We start from the raw sequence: 16,773 nt of genomic DNA on the forward strand, positions 1-16,773 counted from the left end.
GAAGGAAATAACAGAGAAGCAAGGAGAAAAGGCTAGAATGGCCTCTGTAATAACAGATTTGTCAAAGACATCAGTATGAGCTCATGTTTTGCTTAACATAGATACAAATGGAGACACAGAAACAAAGATTCACAGGAATTACTAACATGCGTTAGTATACCTACATGTAGTTCCTAGCTCCGTAGCTCATGTATACAGACATGTAGTTCCTAGCCCTCTGACAGGGCCTAGAAGCAATGACACTCCAGGAGCAGTGAGCACACCACGTCCAGATCTTGGCTTCTAAATACCACTCCCCAATAAAAGGAATCAGAGTTGCTTGGAGAAAGGGCCGATTCAAGGACTGGGGCAGGGAAAATACAAGATGAACCCACAGCATCTTAGAGAGCCAGAGAGCAAGGAAGTGCTCAAAAACCAAAGGATGGGAGCATATCAAAGGAACACAAGAGCCAAGCTGAAAGAGCTCCAACTAAAGCTGGAACAATTTCAGCTACCAAATAACACAGAATTGGATTATAACCCCGAGTATAAAATAAACATATGAGTCCATAGTGATACAAATAAACTACTGTATTAAATATATAGGGGAGAAGAGATGAATATTCCTTATATATGTAAATACTCCCCCCACTGCAAGAAGTAGAGCTTAATTCCATCCCCATCCCCTTGAGTATGGGCTGGACTTGGTAACTTGTCTCCAAATAACAGAGTATGGAAGGGGGGAGAAAAACAAGACTCTAGTGGACAAACCTGGCAAACACTGGGCTGGCCAGGAGATGAAGGTTAGCAACATCAGTGCTAAGTTCTATTAATGCAGGTACCCTTGACATGATGTGATGAGGAGGGCACTCCACCTTTGTGCTATTCTTCCTCCAAAACCCAGAACATCAGTCATGAGAAAAACATCAGATAAACTCAAATTGAGTAATATTCTGTCAAGAATCTGACCCATACTTCTCAAATTGTCATGGTCATGAGAAATAGGGAGAGTCTCACACTTTCACAGTGTGAAACTGCCACAGACCAGAGCCTAGGCATACATGACAATTAAACACAATGTGGGACACTGGGCTGGAGGAGGACATTAATGGAAAAACTGGTGAAATCAAAATAGAGTCCAGAGTTTAGTTAATGGTAACGTACCAATGTTGGTTTCTTGGTTCTAACAAATCTGCCGTAATAATATAAAATGTTCACAATGGAGGGAGAACTAGACACGAGGTATATGGGAACTCTGTACTATCTCTGCAACTTCTCTCTAAATCTAAAATCATTCCAAAGTAAGACGTTAAAAAAAAAAAAAAAAAGTAATACATATAGCAAGTATATATACCCTATGATTCAACTGTATAAAATATAATATATAAGGGGGCCTGGGTGGCTCAGTTGTCAAGCGTCTGCCTTCGGCTCAGGTCATGATCCTGGAGTCCCGGGATCGAGTCCCACATCGGGCTCCCTGTTCTGCAGGAAGCCTGCTTCTCCCTCTTCCACTCCCCCTGCTAGTGTTCCCTCTCTCGCTATCTCTCTCTCTGTCAAATAAATAAATAAAATCTTTAAAAAAAAAAATAAATAAATAAAATATATGAAAGTAAAGGCATTAGAAAACCAGTGCTTTCGGGACGCCTGGGTGGCTCAGTCAGTTGGGCATCTGCCTTTGGCTCAGGTCATGATCCCAGAGTCCTCGGATCGAGTCCCACGTTGGGCTCCTTGCTCAGTGGGAAGCCTGCTTCTCCCTCTGCCTGCCACTCCCCCTGCTTGTGCTTACTCACTCTCTCTCTATGTCTCTGACAAATAAATAAATAAAATCTTTAAAACAAATAAAAAATAAGTAAAGTCTTCTGCTCCACAGAACACCTCCACTACCTCAAAAAAAAAAAAGAAAACCAGTGCTTTTATGTTACTAGGAAACGTTGCTTCTTTTCCCCTTACTATTCTAATGCTGTTTTAAATGTCCCAAAGAAGCCCCTGATAACTGGGAATATCCACCCTCGGTGAGGGAGTGTGAGAAGGAACCACACATGATCTCCACGGGAAAAGACAGAAGGTCCGGAATTGTCCGCTGAAATGAAAGGGAGAGAGAGCAGAGGTGACAAACCACACAGCTGAACTGGTAGGATAATTACGCAGTGGGGACAGTGGTTCTAGCTGGGGTATATGGACTATGCCCCTTTCCAAGTATCCAAAAATCACCAGACTTTCCCTTAGTGATTTTCCAGGTCAGGGGTAAGACATCTCTTCATTTGCTGATTTTCCAACTTTTGTACATATTTATTACTTGAAGCAATTTAAACTGCAAAAAAAGGACAGAGGACAAGATAGGATGCTCATAGCTAGAGAAAAAGTCATGAGTCCATGTTTAAATCCAGTTACCTTATGTAATCGAAGGTATACATGAGCCGAAGAGAGTTTGTCCACATGAAACCTACAAAGAATGAAAACCACTTTTAGCAAGAGGTACAAGACAACCACCTCCTCAGACCCCTTGCCTTTAAAGCATTCCAATCCAGAAAGTATTAACTCAGTGCTCACCACATGCCAAGCACCATAGGGAGTATAAAACACAGTCACTGCTTCCAAAGGCACTATTGACTGGGAGAGGTAAGATAAACATGGAAGGTTCTGCAGCTGCGTGAGACTAAGTGCCAAGATGAATACTAGAGATGATAAATGGAAATGCCCCGGAAAGGGTGATTTTTCCAGTGAGAAAGAGCTATCCGTGACCAAAGGCTTCATTGATGGACTGAGGTTTAGAGGGTCGCTGACTGAAGCACGGGACTTAGAGGAAACACAGAGAAAGGAATTTCAGGTAAGGAGAGAAAGGAATTTCAGGTAAGGAGAGAAAGGAATGGAAGAAGTCATCAAGACTGCAGTGTTGCAAGCCTGGGAGACTGGCAGGACCACGGAGAGAAATACTTTACAGCTGGAGAAGACACCGGTTTGGGACATCCTAAGTTTTCAAGCAATGGCAAAACAACCCAAAGAGAAGCACAGAGTTGGAAGAGTCATAAAATGGGTCAGACCAACAATTCATCCTGCCTCACATATGACAATGGCCCTAATACAGGGCTTCTGGGAAAGCATGGGGGCTGCCCTTTATGATATTGTCCCAAAAACATCCGGAACGCCCTCCCATCCCAATGTCCCAAATTTACCTTTTATTAAGGCTCTATCATCTGCCAATTTAATGAAATCTTTCGAAACTTAATTCCTTTCTCACCTAGTCTTAACGTTTTGAGATACTAAGTTTTTCATATTTATAATTCACCAAATAAAGTTGACTTTCTCTCTTTTCTACTTCCAGAGACACCCCCAGGACTCTAGCACCAAACAACAGTAACACATGATGGTCACTTTGGGATTCTGTTAACTTTAATCGTCTCTTCCTTAGTTCCTAACTTTCCAGGCTAAAGAGTTTTCAGTAAAAACCTAAGGAGGTATATATTTCTCTAGACATTTTCTTAGCAATAATGTATCTTTTAGAGGTGAAAATGGTCACACACTCACACCTAGTACAAGATGCAGACAGCATGGTTCTACATAAACGTTAAGATTACGGTGTTCCCTCTTCAACAAGTTAAGCATCTTGTTAGTCACTTTGGATACAGAAAAATATTACACTTTTTTGGCAGTCTATGATCTAGGTTCTATTAACCTTTACTGCTAGCCAGAAGTGGACATTGATTTATTTTTCCCCAACTGGTTCATTTACTCATTTGCATTCCCATATAAGAGACTGATTAGTGTCTTCAGCTCGGCCTTTTCCACTGAAAAAAACGTGTTTTTGCAAATCTGAAATTACATAGCTCATTACCCTTTTTCAGGATCTTAGGATTAGAACCCATTAGGAAGCAAGTTCAGCTGAGAAGTAACTTCTCCAATTCCAACTTGTTTTAAGCCAGTTCTCCATTTAAAACAACTCTTTCCTACATACCCACAGTAGCTCGATTGTATTCTGATTTTCCTTAAGATAAGGTCTCTGATGTGGAATTTTGTCAAAAGAAACACACAAATAATTCAATATACATCGAATGGAGCGATACATAAGTAGTTGAAATCCCAAAACACACAGGGTATATATCACTGCTGATACACAGACCAACTCCAGGCTGGTAGGTATACTTCTTATAAGGGCACGAGGAATGTGGGGAAGTATGGGGCTTTGGTTGAACTGTAAAAACAAACAAAAAAGCCAGCTCTGTAAACAAACTATCGTGAGCAAGTTTCCTTAAAAAAACCTTTCCAAACCTTCTAAAATGTTTACTCCAAAAAGTTTAAATCATGCCCAGTAGTTCCCTAGTTCCTTCTTGTCTTTGTTATATTCCTCTCTCTCTACTTCATCACTGTTTTCTTTACTGAATGCAGAGACTAGAAAGCTCAATAAATGAGCATCAATGACCGGGGGATGCAGAGATGCAGGCCCTCAGAAGCTGAGTCATTTAACTCCTGAAAGTGGGGTCCCTGGAAATACTGTTCATTAGGGAGTTTGGAGGCAGTAAACACACACTATTTCTATTTTCTTTTGTTTAAAGATAAAATCAGTTCCATTCTCATTTAGTCCCGGGAAAATCCTTTGCTTAAAGGTGCCTCAGAAGGTTTTCTGGTATAAACTCAGATGCTGATGTTCACACAGGTAAAGTTCCAAAATTTATCTCAGAGCGAACCACGCTGAAAAACTGCCCCGGAATGTCAATCAACTGAATCATTCCTAGCATGCCCAGGAATGTTTCCAGGACTGACAGAAGAGTCTTGAAATTTAGGGCTGACTATTCTACCTCACATTAGGCCTCAAATAGCTTCTAAAAGTGAAAGTCAATCACTTCCAACAACAGTCATTAGTCTCAAGGATGTCAAGATGGGTATCAAGGTATCTGTAGACATCAATTTGGTTAAATAGCATTCCAGGAGATAATCAACCATAATGAAATAAAAAACCCAACTCAGAACACAGAGGGTGTATGTTGTAAATTAGAAATTTCTCTTCCACTTATTTAATTAAAAAAAAAAAAAAAAGTAAATTGACTTTCGTGATGCATCTGAATATGTAACCTTTACTATGCAGGTATTTATGCCTCAAACCTGACATGTTTAAAAATTCACAGCAGATAACTACATAACAGGTGTGGCCATTCTAATATCCCTTGACAGGATCTGGAGATCTTTGGGCTATAAGGACAACTGAAATAATCCAGCTCGGTGACAGGTGCCCAAAATGGAGATACCAGAATGCAGTTATTATGAAGAAACGTCCAGTAGAGATCACTGCTAGAGAGGCAGAAAGTTAGTTAATTTTTACTGAATGTGTACCATGGGCCAGGTCCTATGGTAGGTAATGGGATGTGGTAGTAAACAAAGTAATCGTTGTCCTCATGACACTTATAGTCTAAAGTTCCAGGAACGTAAGCAGCACTCAATCTAGAAGGCCTGGGCATTGCAAACCCCGCACCTGAGGTAAGGGGGTACGAAGCAGTGTCTACCTTGATGACACCTGATATTTGAGTTCAGAAGACAGGCCACTGTGCTGGAACAGGGAGGAAATTAAAAAAAAAAAAAAAAAAAGACTTTAAAATTCCTCAGGTTTATAGTGCCTCTTGGTTCCTTTAGCGAGGACAAACAGGAAAGCATTTCCTCTGCATCATGAATTAGCCCCTCCATAATGGGGTAGGCTGGAGCAAGAGAGGAGACGCCCCTTGGTGGGTGTCTGCAGCTGGCCTTGGGGGGGGGCGGTCTGAGGATGGCCACATCTGGGGGGAGCTTAAGTTAGTCTCTGTGCAACAGTTTTCCTATTAAATGTTCAATGCTGTCCACTTTACTGAAAATCAAGCAGCTCTTCTAAAAAGTGCCTAACCTCTGTGTCTCTAGGGAATTGAGTGAAGGATCCAGGCCCACACTTGGAGAAAAGAGGTCCAGAGAGAGCTGCAGCAATGGCCTGAGGGACGAAGGAAGGCACCCTTAGCCAAAGAGCAGCAGCCGAAGGGAAGAAAGAAATTGGTAATTCAAAACTAGAGCCGGCTGGGGGGCCAGCAACAACCAGAGCACATCTGTTCAGTTTCCCTTAGCCTTAGCTTCCTCATCTGAAAATGGGCTTAATACCAGTAACTCTTTTACAGGGCTACTGTGAAATTAAATGTATTAATAAAGTAAACACCTACCAGTACTTGGCATATAGCTAGGTATTCAGTAAGTGTTCATCATTATTATTGTTAAAGCCAAGAGGATCTGTGTGCTTATCTTTAGGGATAGCATTTGGCCGGGGTGGGGGGTGGTGTTTGGAGTTGTGGAGACCACACCCCGCTCTCTATATAGAATTAGGCTCCAGGAGAGACACATCACAAGAGTAGATGCTGAAGACAGAAAAGGAAAGCAAACTGAGCCCGAGAGTGTTACATGAAAGTCATGGGAGCCCATGTCCTCCTAAAAGGTTTGAGGTCTGAGTGGTAGAGATGCCCATATGGCATTCTAAGGCAGTTGGAAAAGAAAAAGAATTCAACTAAAATGAAGGAGTTTTTTGTTCACTGGTCATCGTTTTTTGGGCTGGGTTTTGTGAACAGCAAAAATAAATTATCTTGGAAGGAGGCAAGAAAGTATAATTATTCTTCTTTAAATTTCCAGAAAATATTTTAGAAAGAGGGAGTAGAGGCTGGATCAAGACAGGGCTAACGTCATGAGGGAGATGAGAAGACAAAGGGAACCCAGCCTATGTTTTCTTTAAAGCTGTACCTGGTCAGATGCTCTATCTATTCCATCTACACGGAAGCTTCTATTTTCCTCACTGCTACCTGTGAAGCCCTCATCCATCCTTCGTCCTTCCAAGAAGAGTGGTCTGAGTGTTTGAGTGAGGTGGTCTCACTAGTCCACTATGAGAAGACCACACATGAAGTTAAAGAATGTCTTGGTTCCAGAAGCCTCTATGGTCATCCCCAGTTTACACGGCAATTATAAACGAAGGCGGCTGGCAGGCAGCTACTTACCACTGACCATTCATAAACAAAATGCAAAGCAAGAGTTCTAGGTTTCATCATAAAAGTCAGGTGGTTGGCCAAAACTAAGAAAGTAAATAAGGCATAGAAAGCTAGAACCAAAGTTGTTACTTACCAAATATCTTCAGGCCAGCCATGCTTTATTAGATCTTCATCTATAGTGAGGAACAAGAAAACAAAGAAAAGGTTAAAAATAACCTGTCAAATGAAAATATGCCAGAGTTTACAGTAAGCGGGGGAGTGGAGAAATACCAAGCCTTTCCACAAGTGTTTCTCTCCCTTAATGGAAGAAAGAGTAATTCAGAGGCTTTGATGCTTGAAAAATACAGGAAAAAAAAATTTGTAAAAATGGTTCTTACATTTGGGCCATCATAATTGTTATTATTTTTACAATAATACTTACAAGAAACTTCAAAGATATTTCCATTAAAAGGTAGTAGAACTTCAAATTAGAGCAGCTAAGAAGTTAGATGAGGTCTTAGAAAATTGATTCACTGTAAGAAACTTATTTGTTAAAATGGCTTTGCTAATCAGTGGACTGCATTTTACTTTTTAAAAAAGACCTCTCAATTATAAAACTGTATAACATTAGAAGATAAAACAACCACCAGAAGTATAAAAAAGAAAATAAAAATCACCTAAAATTCTGTCACATACAAAAAGAAAACTAAAATAGAAGAAACAGCTAGAAATTAAAACTAACTGTCTTTGTGGGATGGAACATGGGTGTTGGAAAGGATAGGGTGAAAAACTGATGTTTTTATGATATGCATTCTGTTACTATTTCAAATTTTAAGCTATGTATTTATTAGATCAAAGTAAAATAAAAAATGAAAAAGTTCTTTGGAAACAATGACTACTTAATTCTATCATGTGAATAAACTTTTCTACTGTTCAGATTTGGATTGTTTTTAATTATAAATGCTTCAGTAAATATTTTTAAAATAAACATGTCCACATTCCTGATTATTTCTTTCAAAGCATATTTATAAAAGGTGAATTATTCATTCAAAATGTATACTTTCACATTTTTAAGGCTAATAACATATATCACTACAGAAAGGTAACATCAATATACATTCCCAGTAGCCACGTTAATAATTAGAAACTAATTGTGTTTAATACAAAAGCATTATTTAAAGTATTAGACACAAGGTTAAAAACTGTAAGGTAAACAAAATGATTGATATGATGGTTTAAAATGTACCCAAGAGAGTACAATCTATCTAACTTGAAAGGTATTCATTTTCCAGAAAAACAAAAGGATGATAAATCTTGGATGAGGGTACTCTCAGAAACGGCAGACACCATAAATTTTCTGAAGGGCTTTCTACTAGCTTAAACGGGAAGCTGAGCCAATAGCCAACAAGTAATCAAAAAAAGTAAAGGGAAATATAAAAACTTCTTTTCCTCAGTCAGGCAATGTTTGGCTCCCTGGTGACACCTGCTGGCTAATCAAAAGAAAACATCTGCAAGCTTTTTAGTGAAAGTTAATTATTCAATTAAAAATTCATTTATGTTCCATCTAGTCATTTGTATGAAGTCATCAAGGCTATTAGACATAAGTATGAAGTGCTAGGAGCACTAGAAAATGGGGTACTTTAAAAATGTAATACCTTTCTTACAAAGCAGACTAGGAAAACTGACACCTCTAAATGACTCCAAGTGGTCATGGGGAAAAAAAGTTCTATACATAGATTTTTTTCTACATACATTTTAATGACAGCAAAACACTACTCCAGTGGGCTCTGGAAAGAATCTAAATTTACATCTGTAGGCATAAATTGTGTATCTAGATTTATATCTGTAGATACAAGTTTCTACAACCGACATTCCTTTAAATGGGCTGCAATCAAGCCCATCCTAACCCTTCTCCACGAAGCCTGCTTGGTTCTCTCGCAATCACATTTACTCTCTGCCCCCTCTACTGCTACAGCACTTACTCATATTGCTTCATTTCACCCATACGTTTTAAAACAGGCATCATTTTTTAGAGAATTTTAGGTTCACAGCAAAATGACCCATTATTTTTGTGTGCACGTCTCCACCTTTAATGCTGTAAAAGCACAGACCACATCTTCCTCTTTGGCTACTCAGACAGGTTGGCATATGGCCCCAAGAAGATCAGCCCCAGCAAATGATAAACTAAAATGGAAGGAAAAAAGAGACATGGTGGGAATGTCACTGGCAAAGCTGCCTTAGGTCAGTACCACCAGGAGCCCATCAGTGGGAAGCAGTATCAGTGCAGTCCTTCACTGTAAGAAAGTTCCCGGCCCAGAGTCACACAGTGCAAAACCCTCACAACCGTATGCAGCAGCTCTCCTTTAGGTGCTTCTCAGTAACCTAAGTCTTGGGCTTGCATCCTTGATGTGGTAGAAAGAAAAGCAGATTTGACCAGGTGTGGATCCATATCTACTGTAGATAACCAGGACTGGTTCCAACAGTGCCTCCTTGCTCAATGTCATACAAGGAGATAGCATCCCCTTCTCAGCCACATTCATCAGGAGGATGCAATGAAAAAAATACAAATTACCTATGATGATGTATGAGTTACTAGGAGAAATAGAAAACTCAAGTATTAATATACAGCAGACTGCTTCTCCATAAGTCACACCAGAGACAATGGCATAAATTCATTATAAGGAAAAACTGTTTAAAAATTATTTTATGGTTGTTTTTGTTTTTTTTCTCTTGGATAGGATGTAATAGTCTTGCTTATTCTGACTCTGCTTTATGGCAACCAGTATCACTGCAAAGTTCTAAACCATTTATATAGATCTGAATAATAACTATATATATTTACACAGCTATTACCTAAATCACATTACATATTTTATATATGTTACACTGTATGTGTTCTATTAGATATGAGTATATGTTAACTATAGTTATATATCTATATATACTACAGTAATATACAACATTACTGTTCTTTGACATTTTTTCCTTTCTGGCTTTATTTATTTCATTCATGTCAAATGTCTCATACTGAAGAATGTTATACTTGCCTCTTTTAGAGAATCAAGTTTAAACTGTTGTCAGTTTCAAACTGCACCTAGAACAGACTGATGGTTTTGCGGGGGGGAAAAAAAAGCAATACCCGGAGGTTAAAGAAAAGTAATTGGAGGGAACTGGCCAGCTCTCAGATTATTGAAGCGGTCACCCAGCCCTGGAGTGGTCCCAGGAGAGGGAGGAGCCAGCTCTGAAGAGCTAAAAAAACTCCGTCAGTTTACTGAGCACCCACCCTGGGCCAGGCGCTTTACTCAGGCTCTTTCATTTACCCCTCACACCCCTGCAAGGTAGATACTGGCCCATGATGCTCTCCTTACATCTCAGCAATGTGAGGTTCAGAGAGGTGAAGTACTACAGCTAGTCTGCTAAGAGCTGGGATTTTAACACAGATGGGCCTGACTTCAGAGAGCTCTTTTCCAAAATGTGACACTACCCCTGTGAGAAGAGCCACTGTGTTTTCTCCAAGCTTGAAGCAGAGTGCTTCTGTCAGGTCTCCAAGCTCCCCTGCTGCAGATCTTTTCTCCCTCAGCTCAGTGCTGTCAACTTACTACTCCAGAGCAAGCAGTTTTCCCTTTTAAACTTTAGTTCACACTGATTAGTGGGTCAAGAAATTAATTTAGCTGGTTGAGTCTAGCTTTGTAAAAATAAAACAAAACAGCAAAGAGGGCATAGCAAAGAGTATGGGTATTTTTCTGTAAATTTTCGTTTTAGTTACATCAGTGTGTACAATATGGAATAATGGATTTCATTCTGATGAGAGTGATCAACAAAGCTTGAAAAAATGTTAACACTTCATAACTCAAAAAGAGCCATCTTTAGCCTCAAAAACCCGAAAAGTATGTTTCCTCTATTCTTAAATGTGGTAAAAACGTACAGAAAATGATCTTTTCAATCAAGTCACAGATGATTTTTACTTCCATAAGTTAGCACAGGTTAACCTCTGATTCGTATCACCCTAAATCAAACAATACCACAAAACTCTTAATAAAAGTTAAGTTTCTAATCAGCAACAAGTGGTCCAATAGGCCCCAATATTATTTGATATAACTAAATTCTAGGAAAGTTAACCCACTGAAGTTCCTCATAATGGGCTTAACTAGTAGTAGTTAGCGGAAAACTCATATCCGACCAACTGTGGGGGGTGGGGGAGAAGGCAGTTAACACTTACCTGCTGGAAATTTCAAAATCAAATGCTTTTGAAAAACTTACTTTCATATTTATCCTTTCCCATGTAAATAGTGTAAGCAGATGAGTTAACTAAGACAAAACAAAAATATAAAAAACAGTTAGAGAACTTCATCCCCAACAAAACTGCTTCATGGGAAAAATACATGACAAATGCTTCGATTAGAGGTTGGCAACACATGGCCCAGATGCCAGATCCAGCCCTGTTTTTGGACAGCCCCCATGCTAAGAAACGACTTTTACATTTTTAAAGAGTTGAAAACACAAAATGAGGAAGAATAAAGCTACAGAGACTGTATGTGGCTCACAAAGTGTAAAATATTTACCACCTGGCCCAAATAGAACAAGTTTATTGACCCTTATAGCCATTTCCCTACTTTCATCAGGGATACAGTTCAATACAATTCCAGTTCAGTCCTATACTTTTGCCTTCTTCAAAAGAGTAAAAAAACAAACAACAACCCAACCTTCACCTCAACCATTTAAAAATAGGCTCCTATACTTAGTTGAGTTTTTTCATAAACTTTTATTTAGTTTATGAAAAAACTCAACTTTTAGTTTATGAAAAAACTCAACTAGTTTTTGACATGACTGCCTTTTATTTAGGCAATATTAGTTAACCTTCCAGGTGTGTTGCAGATTATAATGGACTATCCCATTCTGGGGAAAGATGGTTTTTCAAGCATCTTCTAAATCAGTGATTCTGAACCCCGATTACACATTAGAATCACCTAATTATGTCCCAGCTCCATTAAGACTAACCAAATCCAAACTTCTGGTGGATAAGCAATGGTGTGTTTTTTTTAAAGGCTCTTCAACTATTTCCAATGTGAAGTGAGTGTTAGGAACCACTGCCTTAAACCAAACTGAATATTCTAGGTATGGCTTACCTTGGAAATGACATTTGCTTTACTGAGCTAGTGTCTTTTACTGCAGACATCCTCCATCTGGAGTCAAACAAAAAGTTAAGTTTCCGAAATTGAAATTCTATCTGGGCACTGGGTTTCCAAGCTAGTCTACCAAACTTGTTTGACCCCATCTGGATCTAAACTCCTGAGTTAATATATTGTCACTGGGCCCCCAGTCTGGGCAGCTTGTTGGCTGTCACTCAGAGCACAGAACTAGTACATGTGAGTGGAGCTCTAAAGGCTAGGGGGTAGCACGCTCATGTATAAATTCTTAAATTCTTAAATAAATTGCCTGTACTTTCAGCAATGAGAAGCTCTTTAAATTATCAATCATAGTTGCCTCTCTTGGGGAAGGAAAATCCCATTTCCTTCAGTCAACAGTTATAATGATCACAACTCAAAATTACCTGGAAGTAGTTGAGAGAACTCTCTGGAAAGGAGAGAATATTTGCACTGACTAGTTGACAGAAATACTTGTCTATAATTGAGCATTACATTAGCTTGGTAAGGCCTTAGCATAGCCAAAACAGCCATTATAACAAATGGCAGAAGTGCAGAAATAAAACCATTTCAGATTGTCTCTGAACAACCTAGCCTTATCCTATGTGTACCCTCTTTGATCCTGTAATGTCACCACTAAGTATATGCTATAATTACTCTATCAAGCAATGATGTTCTTTTTACAACCTAAACACTCATTAAGACTGGTTAAACACATTGCAGAACATCCATAAACAAAATACTACCTACCCACCGAAAACAAAAGGTAGAAATTAAATAACAGTATTTTTCTATACATACAGCAAGATTCAATTTGTAAAAAATGAATATATAGTTGTATATGCATGTTTACAACTAGATGCTTAACATATGTACCTATTTTCTTTATATGTATGGGAAGATATACATATAACTGTTAACAATACTTACCTTGGCTAGCTGGCTTACCAAACATATGGATGGTTTTTATAATCAGAACGAAAGTAATTTTTCAAATGATTAAAATAAAATAAAGCTGTTTGTGCAGGCTAAGCCATCTAAATTATAGCCAAGAGAGTGACAGACAATTGTTTGGATGGTTGACTACAGAATGAGGTGATTAAGAACATAACTCAAATGCAAACTGAGGGGCATTCTACAAAATAATTCTTCAACAACAGTGTCATGAAAGACAAAGACTGAGCAACTGCTCCAGATTAGAATAGGCCGAAGAGTATGAATGACAACTGAATGCAACAACGATTTGTAATGTTCCTTTGTTATAAATGCATTATTAGGACACCAATGAAAACCGAATAAAAGCTGATGAGTTAACAGTATTGCTGCAATGTTAATTTCCTAATTTTGATAATGAGGAATGCTTTTTGATAATAGAACACCTTTGATTTTGGGGGGGGGGAACCCTGAAGTATTTAGGGGTAAAATGTGACCAACAAATGGCTCAAGAAAAAATGTGTGTGTGTGTGTACGTGTGCATGCGTATGTGGAGAGAGGGAGATGAAGAAAAAGAAAGAGGAAAAGAAAGAAATAAGTTCTAATGTTAGAATTTGGGGGATCTGAGAGGTTATAAAGGAAATCTTTTATTAATTTTGTAACTTTCCTGAAAAACCGTAATTAGTCAAAATAGAAAATTCAAAATAAAAAGGAGCATGACTGCTGAGCAAGAAGTCTGAATGAAGTTCCTGTGTATGTTAATAGGGATAAAGGAAATGTAAATTGAATTATTCTAGTACTTTTGTTACTCTTGCCCAAAGAACAGGGTTGATTAGTATGAAACTAGTCATCTTAAAGGTATCGGATTCAGGTGTAGCAACCAATCCAACTTTAGAGGCTCTGTGATAATTTCATAATTTACATAACAATCTATCTTGAGGTAGACGCAATTAAAAGGTACTAAAAGTACAGATGCACTTAATGAGCCAAGTGCAGATACTTCGTGGGTCCATAAATCAGATGGTCTTGAATTTGACAGTGGAAATACAGTAAGGCTAATGTTTCATTATTTCCTTAGGACAGAGCATGAAACATGAATAAAGTTTAAGAGATTTTAGATACTAATTTTTTTTTTTTTTTAAAGATTTATTTATTTATTTGAGAGAGCGAGAATGAGAGAGAGTACATGAGAGGGGGGAGGGTCAGAGGGAGAAGCAGGCTCCTCGCTGAGCAGGGAGCCCGATGCGGGACTCGATCCCGGGACTCCAGGATCATGACCCGAGCCGAAGGCAGTTGCTTTAACCAACTGAGCCACCCAGGCGCCCCTTAGATACTAATTTTAAAAGGAAAGGCAATAACTTTGTATTGAGATTTTCTCCCCATTTAAAAAAAGTTCTTATACAGTAAACCCTAAGTTGGTTGAAAAGCTTGGCTAGCTATATGAAGTCATTTCCTGGAGATTCTGTATGTTTAGGTTGTTTTCTCTAACGGAATATGTTAAAGTTTTATTACTATTTTACTGACAAAGTTATAATTTTTTCATTAACTTTGCAATATTATTTTTTAAAGATTTTATTTGAGAGAGAGAGAGAGAACGAGAGCTTGAGAGGGGGAGAGGGGCAGACGGAGAGGAAGAAGCAGGATCCCTGCTGAGCAGGGAGCCCGATATGGGGCTCCATCCCAGGACCCTGGTATCATGACCTGAGCTGAAGGCAGACGCTTAACCGACTGAGCCAACCAGGCGCCCCTTTTGCAATTTTAAAGATTTGCTGCCCAAGTACGTTTTGTTAAACTTAAAGTCCAAATATTTTTCCAACAGGAAGCAGTTCTAACCTTTTAATGGAAGCCAATGAGAAAAATATGACCCATAATCTGCTGAAACATTGTTCTATTACAGGCATCTGTGTAAATATGAATAGTGCTCCAAGAATTTAGAATGGCTTTAAGGAGAATAAGGCAGCTAACATAAAATACATGTAGTACCTATATACCCTGCCTGTATTTTTTATTCCATTGTTGGGCTTCTTTGGATACCTATGTTGTCGCGAACTCTCATGAGTGGAGAAGCTAAAAAGATGTTGGAGTTAGGACAAAGTGTGAACAAAAAAGGGAGGATGCTATTAGGGACCTATAACGGCTTTTCAGGCTAGTGTGAATTGTTTCTGGTAATTTTAATAATATGGGTAAGACAAACCAAATCTATAAAGGCAGGAAATGGTTTATGGCACCCTGTGGAAATCTAGACTACTGAAAAAAATAATGAGATGTGACAGTGTGATGGAATGGGGGGGGGCAGTCTGTGAGCAAATTCCCTGGGCCTTACTGTTCTCATCTTTAGGGAAAGTATCATCACCCTATTCAACAACATGGGGCTAGTTTCGCTTAAATCTCACGTTTAACAAGCAAGCAAAGAGAGTAACAACAGAATAGTATGTGCTATGACTAAGTCAAAAAATACCTTTATTCAACAAGCATTTATTAACTACTATGAGCCAGGCACTAGACTAGGGAAACAAGGAGATCCTGCCCCTGTCCTCAAGAAGCTTACACTCTAGATTAAGCAGACAGCATTTAATACCATATGATAAGAGCAATACCAAAGATACACACGGGGTGTTAAGAGAGTGCCCCAAAGAGGTTTAAGCAACCTCTGGGTGGGAGTTAGGCTGGGAGAGTCATTTGTAAAAGATGAGCCGGAGCGGTCTTACGGGAATTAATGCGATTGATCAGGCAAAGGGAACAACATACGCAGAAAAAACGAGGTCAAGATATAGCACTTCCTGGGAACTAAAAGCACGCTCTCCTTGGCTACCAAAGACAAATCAGAAACACTATCATATGTCAATTTTTGAGATCTGGGACGTCAACTCTGCCCAGTGAGTGGCTGTACCGCCACTCCGCGGTCTTTTTATTGTTTTCTGTTGCATTCCAGGACCTACAACGCTATCCTAGAAGGGTAGGGCGCACTTCCTGGAAGGCAGTGTGGTTGGCAGGTGTCTCCTTTCTCCCACAAAGTGGGTAATTACCAGGACGCAGTCAGAATAAAGGCCAAGGAGGTGGGAGTGACACCTGCGACGGGGGTGTAAAGAAGCCCACAAACTGCCCAATTCCAGGTAGCGAACGGAGGTCTTTCCGAGGAAAAACAACTCCCGGATGCAAAGACAGCAGGGATGATGGTCCATCTACGCCCCCCCCCAGGCCCTGAAAAGGGGCACACGGGGACGACAGGGACGGACACAAAGTGGGGACCGAAAGGGGGCAGGAAGAAGCACCCACTGCCGAGGAGGAGCAGCTTTAGGATGAAGTTCAGGCTGAACAGCAGCTTGGGGTTCCCGGCTTCGGAGCCCCGCTATCGAGCAAGGATGGAGGAGGCCACGGCGCCCACTCACCGCTGTTGCTGGTAAAGTAGAACACCATGATTCCCGGCGGCGGCGCAGATACTCCAGCGCGAAACACAAGCACTCAACTCGCCAGCTCAGGATACCAGAAAGCGGAGGCCGCCTGTTTCCCGGAACTCCTCGCACACTTCCGGCGGACGTCGGGTCGCGTCATAACGCCAGCCCGTTGGCGCCATCTTTAATCCTGGCGGGGGGGGCGGGGTACGGAAGGGTGCCGGTGGCGGGGGAGGGTGCAGGCGGGCTAATGGCATTCATTGGTTTGGGAGTTGAAGAAGGAAAGTAGATGGAGCTAGGACAATTCGTGGTTGGGAAACGCAGCGGGGAGATTCTATCTTCTTAAAAGATAAATACTTTTGGCCG

The 16,773-nt window shown here is 39.9% G+C and overlaps 1 protein-coding gene across 4 annotated transcripts in view; it reads right to left on the reverse strand.

Moving 5' to 3' along the window:
* The window catches only part of CCDC25 (coiled-coil domain containing 25), a 39,286-nt gene extending 22,733 nt beyond the window's left edge, over positions 1-16,553 (reverse strand). Inside the window, exons 1-5 of one of the 4 annotated variants that reach the window (XM_081810515.1) lie at positions 16,405-16,529; positions 12,065-12,121; positions 11,199-11,246; positions 7,093-7,132; positions 2,371-2,422 (exon numbers count right to left, since the gene is read on the reverse strand). In XM_081810515.1, coding sequence (XP_081666641.1) covers positions 2,371-2,422; positions 7,093-7,132; positions 11,199-11,220 — 114 coding nt within the window. In that variant the 5' untranslated portion in view covers positions 11,221-11,246; positions 12,065-12,121; positions 16,405-16,529. Of the gene's footprint in view, positions 1-2,370; positions 2,423-7,092; positions 7,139-11,198; positions 11,247-12,064; positions 12,122-16,404 lie in introns of those variants that run through there. The other 3 variants (XM_081810507.1, XM_081810512.1, XM_081810517.1) reach the window with 3 other exon arrangements.
* Positions 16,554-16,773: the final 220 nt, after the last annotated feature.

Source organism: Leptonychotes weddellii, chromosome 2, assembly GCF_054177405.1.
Source record: "Leptonychotes weddellii isolate Sample4059 chromosome 2, ASM5417740v2, whole genome shotgun sequence".
NCBI classification, from domain to species: Eukaryota; Metazoa; Chordata; class Mammalia; order Carnivora; family Phocidae; genus Leptonychotes; species Leptonychotes weddellii.